At 30.6% G+C, this 16,032-nt stretch overlaps 1 protein-coding gene across 1 annotated transcript; it reads right to left on the reverse strand.

The window, feature by feature from the left end:
* Positions 1-563: 563 nt before the first annotated feature.
* On the reverse strand, positions 564-5,868 carry LOC130940491 (histone-lysine N-methyltransferase family member SUVH9-like). Its single transcript, XM_057868629.1, has 2 exons — positions 3,245-5,868; positions 564-1,101 (listed from the first exon to the last, which is right to left on the reverse strand). Exon 1 carries the CDS (start codon positions 5,693-5,695, stop codon positions 3,308-3,310), a length of 2,388 nt encoding a protein of 795 aa, XP_057724612.1. The 5' UTR covers positions 5,696-5,868; the 3' UTR covers positions 564-1,101; positions 3,245-3,307.
* Positions 5,869-16,032: the final 10,164 nt, after the last annotated feature.

Genomic DNA, 16,032 nt, shown 5'->3' on the forward strand with positions numbered 1-16,032 from the left:
AACTAATTTTTGTTAATGTTAAACCAACTTGGTTAGACTTGATTAACAAAAACACTTGAATGTAACATTATTCATATAAGTAAATAAATTAATTAAAAAATAAGGGGAAGAACTTGAAAAGAAAAGAAAACCAAATTTATGTCATAAACGCAGGTGACAGGAGCAATCTACTTTGACCCTAAGCAATAATGACCTAAATTTGGTGTTAAAAGAATCTTCCAAGCCACATTATTGTTCGCGTGAAACCACTTTCCCACCTACAAATAAAAATTTAATGGCAATGGGTCACCAAATATGCTTGAACCAAGAATGATGCAGCTATACTACAAATATGGTAAAAATATATTTCTGCACCATGTCAAGGGCTTGCAACTATTCTTGAGGCCTTATAAATTATAATAAATCTAATCTATCCATTTTATCATATACTTTTCCTAAGAACCATTGGCAATATGCCACTATACTCAATTTAAAGTTTAAAGCAACTTTAAGCAAACAACAGTATTCAACATGCATAGGGTGTTCTGATGTCATTTAAATGCATCAAACAAACATGTAACTCGGAATCAACAAAAACAAAATGAAAATTCAAGGTGAAATATCTACAGTATATTCTATGGGTCAAAAATACCCAGGAGCCTATGATGATAGATACCAGATTGCTAACCCATTGTTTCTAAAACTAATTAGATTTGCTGCATTCTGTTCATCCATCATTGCCAACCACTAGTATCATCCCTGTACAAGCTTTGAACTTACATTATATACAATGACAAAAACAGGTTAGCAAAGCCGAACTACTTCCTAGAATTGGGTGGTGACAAGATCTGCAAATATTTTGCCAAAAACCAGGTATCGAAGAATAAATGATGGCAGCAACAACTGAGTATAATTTCAGATTTGTTCCAGTTAAGCAGAGGAACACTATTTCCTGATCTTCACCACGCAGAAAAGGCCATGAATTGGCCAACAGAAGTTAGATAAAACCATTATGTAATATAGCTATTACGCAATTTACGGTACCCTAAGGGTTCATAAGCAAGCCCTCCAATGGTTCCGCAAATCTGGGTACATTGAACCCTTCTGAAAATCAAGCTAAGTCTGCAAACAAATACAAGAATGAGTCGGTGAGTATCTATTACTAAGCCTAGTGCAAAGTACATGTGCAATCTAAACTCGGTTAGTTAATTAAACACAAAGGCCAGAGACAAATAGATACAAATATTATGAACAATGTTAAAAACAATAAACCGACCCAGTTACCTGACAATTTTATAAATTATGCATTTCAGAGTTAAGTTGGGTTGCTGGATTATCCAATGATTAAACCCACTTAAACCCTTTTTTTCATTTTTAAGTACATTGACCTACCAAATATATGAAAATAACAATCCAGGATCCAGAGTTCCTATCGTGTAGAGCTCAATAATAGAACCTAATGAAAGAGAAGGATGTAGAACTTATTCACTTGTGTAAAGCTTGGTAGACATGGTCAAAATATTGTTACCCTAGAAAGTAGAATACTGTGTGTTTTAATAGTCCCTTTTTCAAAATGTCTAAATACATTAATTTTTTAATGAATCCAAAAAAGTGAAGTTGACACTTAAGGAAGATTTGGTAAAGCTTGTGCTTTTCGAAAGTTGCCTATCCTTTTTTTTTTTTCAAAAGTCGTAAGAGTTATGTTTGCTAAAACAAAATAAAAGTAGTTTTTAAAAAGCCTAAGTTACAACAATAGTGTTTGGTGAGATCACTTTTAAAGTTTAAAATAATTATAATAGACATAAATATAATAAAGAATAAGAATATATTTGGTTATTCATTAATATATAAATTTATATTAAAATTTTTAATTTTGAAAATCACGGTTTAACTTTGAAAAGTAACACAAGCACAAGAATTTTTTTGTTTTACAAAGTGTTTAACTTACACTTTTGAAAAGTTCATAAAGGTGCCAAGATTTATAACAAAGGCATGCCAGGGTAGAATAACTCCATTTTTCTACTTTTTTTTTTCTATTTCGTTCATTTGTATCTTTGAGAAGGATGCCAACAACGACCACATATATGTTGCGCCGCTAGAAAAGAAACCACCTATTAAGTATGGCTTGGGGCCTCCTTGGACACCAAAGCCCAAAAGAAGACTCTTCTGCAGTGGCATGCATGCATTTCTACTAATCAATTTAAATTTTAAGAGAATTGATTCACAATGGCATCTTTCCAAGGAGAATGTCTCTATCAAAGCAATTTCTACTAGCATTAAAAAGGAATAATAGTTAGTGGTCCATTCAAGCATTTTTTCAGTATGAATAGGTCCTATACAAACACAAATGTATCCAACCTTTCCTGGCAGGAAAAGCATAGTTTGTTGTATTTTATAGAATGCCAAGTTAGGTTTGACTCAAATTCCTAGTTTGATAGTTAATGGTAATATCCAAGTGTGGGTTGTGTCAAGCAATGAATTTTCTAAGAGCTTCAATTGTCAAGTAAAGGCCTAATATTGGTTTATAAAAACCTACTCATTATTTGATAAGCCAAACACGTTCTTGTTGGCTACACATATGTATATTAAGAAACTTGTTATGATAAAGAGGGTTATGTTGGGAAGAGAGACAGACTATATGGACAATGGTAATATAGTAAAGCTCTTCACAAATTACTAACAAACTAAGTTAGATAATTAAACAATCTAGGCACAGAATGATTACCAAATCAGAAAATCACCAGATACTAAAATCACATCAACATGAATATGGGAATTCAAAACACAAAATGAGGGTATAATTACACGAACCATTTTGCAAAGGAACCGAATGAAAAGTCAGTACTCAGTAAGGGACATTTGGCTATGTGAAACAAGTTTTAAGGGGATATTCAGTAAAATAGCACCCATGGAAAGCAGATGAAAGTAATTATGAACTGCATAATATGTTAATATAACAGTGAGCAACCATAGTCATAATGGGTTTGCATTTCGCAACGCAGACTGCAATAAGATACTCAAAAGACAACAAGGTCAGGTCAGTCATCACCCTCACTGTAATATGTTTCCAACATCCAAGGTGTTTGAAAACAACACAATACTAATATGATATTCCAATAAGTCACTATCATATGGAATTATGGATTATGGTATTAAGTCAACAGTTTGCAATGGAAACTGCACAGAGAATGGATATGCAGATGACATAATCTAGTGAAAGAAAATGGTTAAAACAGACGAGTTACACATTATAAGATGGCTTTACCTCAGTGAAACAATGCCTGAAACTCAGCTTCAGCAAAACAAGAAGGGCTTGAATCTTACGAATTCACCCATTACATATGGAGAGCTTGCCTGTCCACTCATCAGCTACCCCATAATCAAGGCTGAGCTCTCTCAGTGGAGGGATATTCTCCATTGCAAACAGCATAAGGTGAGGGAACATCAAATTGTTGTGATCATACAGAACAAATTGAACCATAACATTTGGACTTGAACTATGGCTCATATAGCAAGCAACGTTTCGAACTGTTGACACATCCAGAGAAAAATCCAAAGGAGGAATTGACGGATAAGATGGACGCACATAGTCCGAGTTTACCTGAGACAAATCACCCCATTCTGCCCACCTTTCAGAAAACCGATTAGGATATATCAACGAGTCACCATTCATCGTCAAAAGCTGTGCTTGCTCCCTAGTCAAAACAACCCCTGCATACTCACAGATAAAAGCACCAGCTTGAATAAGGTCCAAGGACCTTACTCCCCAACCTGTCTGCTTCGACCTAAAAACCTCCAACCTGTTCTTCACCCCATTCTGTGACACACGGTTCCTACATTGAGGTGGACAACTGCAAAAAGGGCCACACTCAAAAATCAAAGGCTTCCCCCTCACAAGGATCCCCTGCTGATTATAAGGAAAATCGCCTCCATTCTTCATACTGCAAAAGCATCCATCCGTACAACCGTCGATACAATCACACCCAGTAGCAGTCCCGCTCTGATGAAACACAAATGGAGGGAAAACAGTTGTCGGAAGATAATCAAAACAAAGCGGCTCCTTACTATCATCAATGTCATTAAAGAGCCGAACCGCAACCTTCTCCTTCTTATTGGAAATATCAACAGAAAGACAATACATTGGTTGAAAATCCACTCCACTTTTCCTAATACTCCTAGCTTCTTTAAGAATAGCACTACCCATCTTAGGCTGCCCTTCAACCCTAACAAGCTTATACTTATAAACACCAAAACCGGACTTTCCAACATCAAACCAGCACTCGGATATCCTATATAAACCATCATAGACATAAATCTTACCGGATTTCGCAGCGGCTCCCTCATACTTCATCCCTCTAATCACTCTAACCTCAATATTATGATACATACTCCTCTCCAATGCCAGGTTCCCACTCTCCAACTTCTGGTGTGTGGCTTGCCTCACGGAATTCATGGCCTGCCCGCCTTGTCCAGTGTAGATTATGACATCTCCTTCGTCCATATCATCCTCGTAGCCACCGGAGACAATAACACTCGTTGCAATTGGCTCATTGTTGGGGCTCATGGAAGCTGCCAGGTAATCAATGCCAGCCTGGATCTGACCGTGCAATCCAAGGACACACAATTCCATCCGAAAGAGGAACACGTCGCCAACATACACACCGGGAATCGCCCCGACGATTCGCTTATCGCGGTTCAGCCAAAGATCCTTTATCCTCATCATCTGCGCCGCACGAATATCCCCTCTTTGCCGCATCCGCCGCGCCATCTTCGCATCAGCTTCGCCCCTGTTGACTGTTTCCGTCTGGTTATAGCCGGCGCCATTGTCAGTCGCCGATTGTTGTTCCCCAGCGGATTCAGGAGCTGGAACGGCAACAGAGACGGTGGTTTCAGCTGAGGAAGAACATTCAACGGTGGATTCAGATCCAGCGAACGGTTCATCGGCGGCAATAGTAACAGCGTCAGCGACGGTGGCGGCGGCAGCGGCAGCTCTCCTCTCCTCCTCGGCGGCGGCAGCTCTCTTCTCGGCAGCTCTTTTCTCCTCCTGGACGCGCTTCTCTTCCTCGATGGTGCAGAGAGCGCGGATCGAGTCGTAGATCATTCTCGTTCGCCTCACGACCTCACGGAAATGAAGCTGCTCGTGAAGGCTGAGTTCGGAGACTCTCACTAGCTCCTTCTTCTTGCTCACGCGCTTCGAAGGAGCCGCGACGGTCAACGACGAAGATGGCGGAACGGGAACCAAGGCGCGTGAATCCGCTTCGGGCGTTGCCTCAGCTTCAGCTTCAGCCTCAGCCTCAGGTTGGGAATTAGAAGCAGAAGCATAGGAAAGAGAATCCTGAAAATTCGGCTGCGACTGTGACTGTGATTGTGGCGTCATGGGTTCCGGAACGGCGTCGTTTTGGAAGAGAGTATCAGAGAAAGCTGTACGGAAGAGCTGAGAGACTCGGAAGAAGTGGTTGTAGAGCTCGGAGTCTTCATGTTCTTCTGGAGAACCAGACGCGAATGGTGGCGCGTGTAACTCAAACTCGTTGTTGTTAGGTTGTGGTTGTTGTTGGTGAGGGAACCAGTGAGGGTATTGTTGGGAATTATTAGAAAAGAAGAAATCGTCGAGAGGCTCTGGTTTTGGAACTAGTAACGGCGTTTGTGTTGGTTGTAACGGTGGTGAATGAGGGTGTGGGTTGTTGCTTGGGGTTTGGAGTGAGAGAAGAGAATCCATCGTTTGAAACGGGAAAAGAAATGAAATGTTTTAAGTGAACGAGAAATTGGAGGCATTTTATTAAAGTTCTTGTTTCTCTTGGGAAGAAGAGAAAGAAAGAAATGAAGGAAGGAAGGAAGACCTGAGAATGAGTTATGAGACGGTTTTTTTTTTTTTTTTTAGTAAAGAGGAAAGAGTGTGAGTGACGAAATAGTGATGATGATGAGACAAATGGAGTTGGAGTCGCCACTTCACCTCAGAATTGGAGTTATTGAGGAAAGAGAATTTGCAAAAAAAAAAAAAAAAAATTACTAATTGCCACTACTCTTGCTTGTTTTCTCTTAATTATTGGTGTTATCAACAAATACGATGTATTAAAGATATATGTTAAGATTATAAAAAAAATTAATTTTTAAAATATTAGTTTTGTATTTATTAAAAAATATTTAAAATATTTTATTATATGTATTTAAAATATATATTAATGAAATTTTATATTAAATAGATTTTTTCTAGTGAGACGGTATTAATTTTTTTATTTCTTAGCATAAAAAATTGAAGAGTTGTTTGGTTTATATTTTTATTTTGGTACATTATATAAAATATAAAAGGAAAAAGATAATGGAAAATAAGGTATTATTATACTTAATTTTTAATTCACAAAATTTTAAAACACGGAAAATTATTAAAATAGTATTAAAAATTGATACTACTGATACAAATTATTTTGAAAAACACGACAACATATAAGTATTCAAGCAATTTTAAAATATGATAGAAATAATAAAAATTTATATTATTATAAGTGATAAATAATTTTTATATGTAGCAAAAAAATTGCGTATTTTTTCTGAATTTTTATTTTAAAAATAGAATAAAATTCAATCTCTATTTTTATTTAAAAAAAAAGTTGCAATCACTCATAAAATAAATTGCAATAATAAATTTATTTGTGTAAAATATCTAATTTTAAGAATAAAAATATCTCATTTTTTAATTATACTTAAAAAAATTATCAAAGCTTAATTTCTAATTTTTTAAAAAATTATATTTAATATATAATTATTTTTATCGTCATGCTCTTCGAGTAATTTTAGACAAATAGTAGAACTTAATGATATATTCTTATATAATATATGAAATGATTTGATCTATTAAATTTGAATAAATAAAAATAAAATATAAATAAATAACATAGGAAAAAAATGTTTTTTCATAGGGTAAATAACAATATACCTTAATTTTAGTAGATTATTTAATCAATATCAAATCTATTTATATTTTTTCCTTTTTCAAAAAAAAACTTTAACAAAAATCCTAATAAAATGCTCTTGATATAATATCTTATTTTGGATCCGAGTAGATCTTCTCAATTTTCATTTATAATTGATAAATTTAAATGTGATTTTTAACAAACTAATTAGTTAATAAAATTTTAATATAATAATTTAATTATTTATCAAATAATATAAAATAAAATTTAATTATTTTATATTTTCATGTTGTTATTTAGAATATTATTTTAATATAATTTTTTAATATTATAAAAATTTTATTACATGATAATTGATTGTATAAATAAAAAATTATAATTTTTGTATATATATTTTATATTTTTTAAAATAAAAAATTATGTTTGTTATTTAAAATATTATATATTTAAAATTATTTATTTATTTATTTAAGTACTAGTGATATTTAGTATATTTTATATTTATTAGATTCTATCAATATATTTTTTATAGTAATTTTTTATTTATATTTGATGAAATTTAATAATTTATAAAAATATAACACATCTAAATATCTACTATATATAAAATTATTGTGCTTATTTTAGATATACTCACAAAAAATTTCTATTTTTATTATACAATTCTTTTATTTAAATGTGTTGTGTGGTCCTACTTAAAACTCTAACAGTGAGAAATTATGAATTTTTTATTTTAATAAATTAAATAAATATCTTATTTATTAAAATAAATAATTTTAAAAATTATTATAAAAATACGTAAATTTTTTTATTTCGTTTATATTATAAATGAGATAATTTTGTATGTATCTCGTTTATATTTACAGTGTAAACAAGTAAATAAGATATAAAAATTAAAAACACACATCTATTTTATTTACATTATAAACGAGATATATGTATTTATAAATGTAAAAATATAAATTTTTAAAATAATAAAAAATATCAATAATTTAAATAAATTCTTAAAAATAGAACGTTTTAAATAATAAAAAAGATAAATCATTTTAAATAATAAAAAAAATCAACAATTTTAAAATAATAAAAAAAATAGACGTTTTTAATTAATTAATTAATAAACAATTGAACTTACGTAATTTAAAATTGTCAATTTAAAATTAACTTATTTTTATTATTTTTAAAATAAAACAAAACACTTCATGTAGTCATGCGGTAATGTCTATTTTGACCCAACAACTTCACTTCTTCAAAATAAAACTCCCTCATGCCTATTTTAATGCAACCACTGCCGTCTTCATCACCACTATAAAATAAAATTCCACTGATTTTAAATTATATATATATATATATATTAATTAAGCAGTACATAAAAAATTTAAAATTTTGTTAGTTAAAAATTAAATATCAATTAAAAATTTAATAAATAAATTATATCTCAATTAAAAAATTGATTTAAATTAATTTAATATAAATCTTAATAAAAAATCCTCAGTAAATAAAAGTAGTGGAAGAAGCCGTTACTAGAAAAAGTAGTAAAAAAAAAAAGTAACAATGTTAAAGGTGGATAGTTAAAAAAAAATAACCGTATTAATAGTGGCCAGTTATCAAAAAAAATAGTGAAAGAAGCAATAGTGTTAAGAGTGAGTAGTTAAAAAAAAAATCGAATTAATAGTGAACAGTTTAACAGTGCTATTTATATGCTTTCAGTTATTTCAAACAGTTGAAAAAGTAAACATATTAATAGTGTTCTTTCTTAAAATTGCCCCATCTTTTTTATTATATAAGACCGTTTATCTTTTATATTATTTAAAAAGTCTTCTTTTTAAGAATTTAGTCTAATTTAAATTATTAATATTTTTTATTATTTTAAAAAAATATTTTTATATTTATAAATACATATATTTTGTTTACACTGTAAATAAGATAATTTTTTATATATTTCATTTACACTATAAATAAAATATATAAAAATTTAAAAAAATACATTTATCTTATTTAAGAACTGTACATAAAAAATTATCTTATTTACTTTATAAACAAAATAAAAAAAACTGACATATTTTTGTAAAAATTTTTAAAATTATTTATTTTAATAAATAAAATATTTATTTAATTTATTAAAATAAAAAATTCAAATTATAGGCAATTTTTTAGTTAATTTTGTTTTATAGTTGACAAAGTCAAGTGTAATTTGTAGGATAAAATATTTTTTTAATATTTATTATTTTTTAAAAATATTTTTAACGTTTAATTATATTTAATTGTGTTTCTAATGTTTATAATTTGTGTCATATTAATTCTAAATGTTAATTTTATGTAAAATTTTAACGATAAAATTAAAAATTTTTAAGAATACTTTTGATATAAATAAAAAAATTAAAAATATAATTTAATAAAAATATTAAAAACAGAATTAAATAAAATTAAATATTAAAATATTTAAAAAATAAAAAATATTAAAAATAAAAATATACTTTATTTGTAATTTTTTATTATCCGACTCCATATTTACATGTGTTGTGTTTTGGTCCCATTTAAAATCTTACATTAAAAATTATCCTTGAGAACGTCAATATTGAGAGAATTCATATACATATATAATGTGACTTTTATCATAGGATTCTTTTATTCATCTGTATTGTTTTGGCCTCACTTAAGAATCTTACAAAGAGAAATTGTACTTGAGAATATCAATATGGGAAAAAAAAATTAACGATGGAAGATAATACTCTAAAGTAACGTTATTTAACTTTAATATTTATAATTTTATCTACATAATATTTATAATTATATATTTATTATATTTAATATTATATATTTATTTTTGTCATAATTAATAAATATAAATAAAAATCAACAAAAAATAAATTATGATTAATTTTGACTTTTAATATTTTTAAAATATTAAAAAAATTCATTCTCATAATATTTTATTTATCTTTTTTAATGATAATATTTTTTTAGTTAATTCTTATAAAAAATCTATTTTTTTGGTAACCTATTAAGTTGTCAATTTTGAGAAGTTATAACACGTGTGAGAACTATAACACGTGTTAGATAAACGAGGATGTGAGATAAACAAGAAGAAGCTGTGATATAACACCTGTGAGATAAACGTGTGTATGATGCGCATATTTCTTGGGGAAAATGAACAGATAAACATGTGATCTGACCGCAAGAAATTGGGTTATAATCAAAGTCGTGAGAATCGAACCGATTAATAAATTGATAGAGTGACTGATTTATTAGTTGAGTGGTTCGATTAAAATTTAACTGGAGTTCAACCAATTTAATTAAATATTAAATAAAATTATTAAAAATTAAACATATAATTTTAAATATTAAAAAAATATAACTAATCATTAATAAAATTATTTCAAAAAATTTAATAAAACACCATTAACTATTATCTATCAAAATTTAACAAAACTATTTACCACAAATTTCATATCAATTGGACTAGGACAAATCACATATTATAGTCCATACTAACATTGTTTTAAGCAAGTATTTCATGGTTACAAAGGGTCTTTATGGATACTCCAATCTCAGTTGACAACAAAACCACTACAGCTATATTCCAATACAAAGACATCTTAAATACTGATCCCTTCTATTCCTCAACTTCAACTTCCTGCTACAAATAACTCAGCTTTTGCACAGAATCTCAACAAAAAATTCAGAAGCCTAAACTCTGATCAATACCCTACTCTTGTTCCTCTCAAAGTTGATAGAAACTTCGTCTACACTAGTAAAACTCAGCAAATTCCACAAACTCCACAGTAAAACTTAAATCAGCAAACTCTCTAGTAAAATCAGCAAATCCCACAGAAAATTATGAACAAAATTAACTCAGTCAACCCCACAATAAAACTAAACCAGTAATCAATAACCTCAACAAACAATTACTAAACCAGCAAACAATAACCTCAGCAACCAAATCATGAATAGAATAACAAATAAATTAATAACCTCAGCAAACACTTACTAAACCAGCAAACAATAACCTCAGCAACAAAATCATGAATAGAATAACTAATAAATTAATAACCTTAACAAACAAGTACTAACCCAGCAAAAAAATCATGAACACTTGAACAGAAAATCAGAACAGAAAAAAATAACCTCAGCAAACAATAACCTCAGCAAAAAAATCATGAACGCCTGAACAGAAAATCAGAACAGAAAAAAACATAGAACAGAGCAAGAAGCAGATGCCGAAGAGATGGCTGCGAAGTGCGAAACATGGGAAAGAGTATTACTTACCGGCGGCGAGCAACGGCGACGACAGAGGACGTGACACCGGCGAACACAGAGAAGGCGAGCTTCGCGATGACAACGACGCGGTGGGGCTGCGGTTGTCAAACCCGTCGCTGTGGTTGCTGCGGGATGCGGTGGCAGCGGGCTACGGTGGCGGCGCGATTGGTGGCTGCACGATTCTCAGAGAAGAGAGGAGAGATGAGTTTGTGAAGAAGATGGTTATGGCCTTACGGGGATTGATTTAGGTCTTTAGGGTTCAGACTTCAGTTTTGCCGTTTTTCACTTTTTTTAAGGATAAAACGACGCCGTTTGAAGGGTTTATTTTCGAACCGAAAACCCTCAAAAAAACCGAACAGTTCTATCGGTTCACTTGTTAACCACCGGTTCTATAACCAATTTTTTGCCAGACGATTTATAGGTTCACCCGAACAAGCTTGGTGACTGGTTTCTGGTTAACCGGGTTGAACCGGCCAGTTCGGTTCGATTTTCAAACTATGGTTATAACACGTGAGCAGTGATGGAGCCACGTTAAAAGAAAAGGGGACAATGGTCCTCTTAAAATTAATAGTTTGTATATGTAAATTTCTAATTTTTTAGTTTGATCCTTTATAATTGTTAATTTTTTTAACTTACATTTTTTATGTTGGCTCCTTCCAAAAAAATTTCTAATTTCGCTCCTACATATGAGATAAACGTTTCTTACAGAAAATGAGCAAATAAACGTGTGACTTGACCGTAAGAAATTGGACTATAACACACATGAGATAAATGTGTGTATGGTGCCCATGTTTCTTGCAGGGAGCTGGGCTATAACACGTGTGAGATAAACGTGTTTGACCTGACCACGAGAAACTAGGTTATAATACGTGTGAGATTAACGTTTCTTGTAGGAAAGGAGCAAATAAACATGTGTCCGCGCACGTTTCTTGCAGGGAATGAGCAAATAAACGTGTGATCTGACCGCAAGAAGCTGGGCTATAACGCATGTGAGATAAACGTGTGTAATTGTGTATGGTGCACACGCGTTTCTTGAAGGGAACGTTGTTGGTATTGCACATGTGAGTGGGGTGCAAACTTTTCGTGACCTGCGAGATTCTATGACCTGCAAGAAGAGCTTTATAGAAGGTGTAGGCTTAGTTTGGTAAAACTTTTATTTTTCAAAAGCAGCTTATAAAAGCTAATTTTTAAAAGATGACCTTTTAAAAGTGGTAACATTTATATTTGGTAAATCAAATTAAAAAGGTTTAATTACTCTGTTGGTCCCTATAGTTTCGCGAAATTTTCAATTAGGTTCCTATACTTCTTTTCCTTTTAATTGAGTCCCTGCACCAATTTTTTTTTTTTAAATTAGGACCCTCTTGGTAGTAATTGGCTTAATTGTATAGGGACCCAACTAAAAAAAATTGGTGCAGGACTCAAATAAAAGGAAAAAAAAGTGTAGGGACTCAATTAAAAAAAATTAGTGCAAGGACTCAATTAAAAGGAAAAAAAGTATAGGGACCTAATTAAAAATTTCGCGAAACTATAGGGACCAACAAAGTAATTAAACCAATTAAAAATAGCTTTCAATAAACACAAGTAACATCAATTACCTTTAGTAAAATAGCTTTTAAAATTTAAAAATACTATAATAGACATAAATGTAAGCATTAAATTTGAAAATTAGTTAACATATGAGGTTATACTAGACTTTCAAATTTTAAAAAGTACAAGCCAACTTTGAAAAACTCTATCTTAGGTGTTTTCAAAAGTACCTCGATCTTTTAAAAGCTGCAAGCACAAGCACGTGGTCTTTTTTATTTATCAAACTTAAAATAAAGAGCTTTGAGCTTTTAAAAAGCACAAGCACCTCTTCGAAAAGTTTTACCAAATCAAGCCATAGACCGCAAGAAGCTGGGTATAACATGTGTTGTAGAACCAGGTGGGACTCTATTTCTCCAGCTTTCATGACTTCCCATGACCTCCGAGAAAGGCTTGACGGAGACACGCATGTGTGATGCATAGTTCGTGTAGTTGTCCCCAGCCCAACCAAACCATGTATAAATCCATCTTTCTTCTTTTTTGCAGTGTGCTGCATGGTTCCTTCGCATAAATGTGAGCTTCAAATTAAGAGTATAGTAGTGTGTTGAGAGTTTTAATTGCGAGAATAAGATTGATATAGCGAAAGTAATATATATTTTATTTGTAATAATATTAAAGGTGGGTAAAGTTATTAGTGTTTAAAGTGTGCTTTTAGTAAAAAATGGTACGAAATTTAATCTTTTACATGAAAAATATATTGTTGCACATTTAAGTAATTCTCAATATCTAAGTTATTATCTTGTCAAATTATTTATATTCATGTAAGTAATGACATATATATATTTGTATATTTATTTTCGTATTTTATTTTAAATAAATTTGAGAAAGTTTTTTTACTATTTTTGCATGTAAAAATGTTGATAGACTTTATTAAGTATCAAATTGTATATACTATTTGAATAATTTTTCAAATATATGTATCCTAAATATTAACATTAGTAGCCTATAATTAGTGTTGTGGATCTAGCTGGGATTTTGCTTCTTCTGTTTTTATTGCTTTCCGTAACTTGCGAGTAGAGCTTGTTGGAGACACGTGTGTGTCATGCACAGTGCATGTAGATGTCCCCCACTCAGCTAAACTGTGTATAAATCTTACCTTCCTTTTTTTACGCAGTGTGTATTTTTCTTTCGTATAAATGTGAGCTTTAATATTAAGAGTGTATTAATGCAGTACTGCAAGAGTGTAGTAGCCTAGTGAGAGCTTAAATTGTGAGAATAAGAGTGATTTAATAAGGGTAATATATATTTTATTTGTCATAATATTAAAGGTGGATGAAGTTATTAGTGTTTAAAGTGTGCTTTTAGTAAAATAATGGTACTAAGATAAACTTTTTAAAGAGAACTTATTGTTGCACATTTAAATAATCTTCAATATGTAAGTTATTATCTTGTCAAATTATTTATATTTATGTAAGTAACGACATATTTGTATATTTATTTCGGTATATTATTTTTAATAAATTTGAGAATTTTTTTACTATTTTTGCATGTTAATATAGATACACTACATTAAATATTAAATTGTATATACTATTAGAATATTTTTTTAAATATATGTATCCTAAATGTTAACATTAGTAGGTCATAACACGTGTTGTGGGGCCAATTCGACCTTTGCTTCTCCAGCTTTAATTGCTTTTCATGACCTGCGAGAAGCGTTTGAGAGACACACGCGTGCATCATGCATAGTCCGTGTAGCTGTTCCCCATCCAGCCAAACCTTGTATAAATCCTACCTTCCTTCTTTTATGCAGTGTGCATTTTTTTCGCATAAATGTGAACTTTAATATTAAGAATGTATTAATGGAGTATTGTGAGAGTGTAGTAATGTGGTGAGAGTTTTAATTGTGAGAATAAAAATGATATAGTAAGGATAATATATTTTATTTGTGATAATATTAAAGGTAGGAGAAATTATTAGTGTTTAAAGTATACTTTTAGTAAAAAATGTACGAAATTTAACCTTTTTCATGAGAATATATTGTTGCACATTTAAGTAATTTTCAATATGTAAGTAATTATCTTGTCAAATTATTTATATTCATGTAAGCAATGACATACATATCTGTATATTTATTTTCGTATTTTTTTAAATAAATTTGAGAAAAATTTTTACTATTTTTGCATGTAAATGTTGATACGCTATATGAAGTATCAAATCGTATATATTAGAATAGTTTTCCAAATATATGTATCCTCAATATTAATATTAGTGAAGCCAATGAGTTATAGCTCAAATGACATAGTCTCTTCATACTCATCTAAGAGGTGACGGGTTTGAGTCTTTCTATCTTTGGTTAAAAAAATATTAACATTTGTGGACTATAACACGTGTTGTGGGGCCAGCTCAGGTTCTACTTCGCCTGCTTTCATTGCTTCTTGGAACCTACGAGAAGAGCTTGATGGAGATACGCGTGCGTCATTCACACTGCGTGTAGTTGTCTCCCATCCAGCCAAACTACATATAAATTTTACCTTTCTTCTTTTTCGCAATGTGCATTCTTCCTTCGTATAAATTAGAGTTTTAATATTAAAAATGTATTAGTGCAGTATTGTGAGAGTATAGTAGTGTGGTGAGAGTTATAATTTTGAGAATAAGAATGATATAATCAGGATAACATATATTTCATTTGTTAATATTAAAGATGTGTAAAGTTTTTAGTGTTTGAAGTATGCTTCTAATAAAAAATGATACAAAATTTAAGTTTTTAAAGAAAACATATTATCGAACATTTAAGTAATGCTCAATAGTTATTATCTTGTCAAATTATTTATATTCATGTAAGTAATTACATGCATATTTATATATTTATTTTAGTATTTTATTTTAAATAATTTTGAGAGATGTTTTTACTGTTTTTGCATATACACTATATTAAGTATCAAATCGTATATATTAAGAATAATTTTCCAAACATGTGTATCTTAAATATTAATATTAGTGGACTATAACACATGTTGGGGCCAGCTCGGACTCTACTTTGTTTTCATTGCTTTTCGAAACCTACAAGAGCTTGATGTAGACACACGTGCGTCATGTATAGTCTGTATAGCTGTCTCCTACCCAGCCAAACTGTGTATAAATATCACCTTCTTTCGCATAAAAGTGAGCTTTAATATTAAGAGTATATTAGTACAGTACTGTGAGAATGTAGTAGTGTGGTGAGAATCTTAATTGTGAGAATAAGAATGATATAGTGAGAGTAATATATATTTTATTTGTGATAATACTAAAAGTGGATGAATTTATTAGTATTTAAAGTGTACTTTTAGTAAAAAAATGATACGAAAATTAACTTTTTGAA

Source organism: Arachis stenosperma, chromosome 1 (assembly GCF_014773155.1).
Source record: "Arachis stenosperma cultivar V10309 chromosome 1, arast.V10309.gnm1.PFL2, whole genome shotgun sequence".
Classification (NCBI taxonomy): Eukaryota; Viridiplantae; Streptophyta; class Magnoliopsida; order Fabales; family Fabaceae; genus Arachis; species Arachis stenosperma.

Bases quoted from the DNA above. Each gene is read 5' to 3' on its own strand.
- LOC130940491 (XM_057868629.1), bottom strand. From the start codon at position 5,695: ATGGATTCTCTTCTCTCACTCCAAACCCCAAGCAACAACCCACACCCT.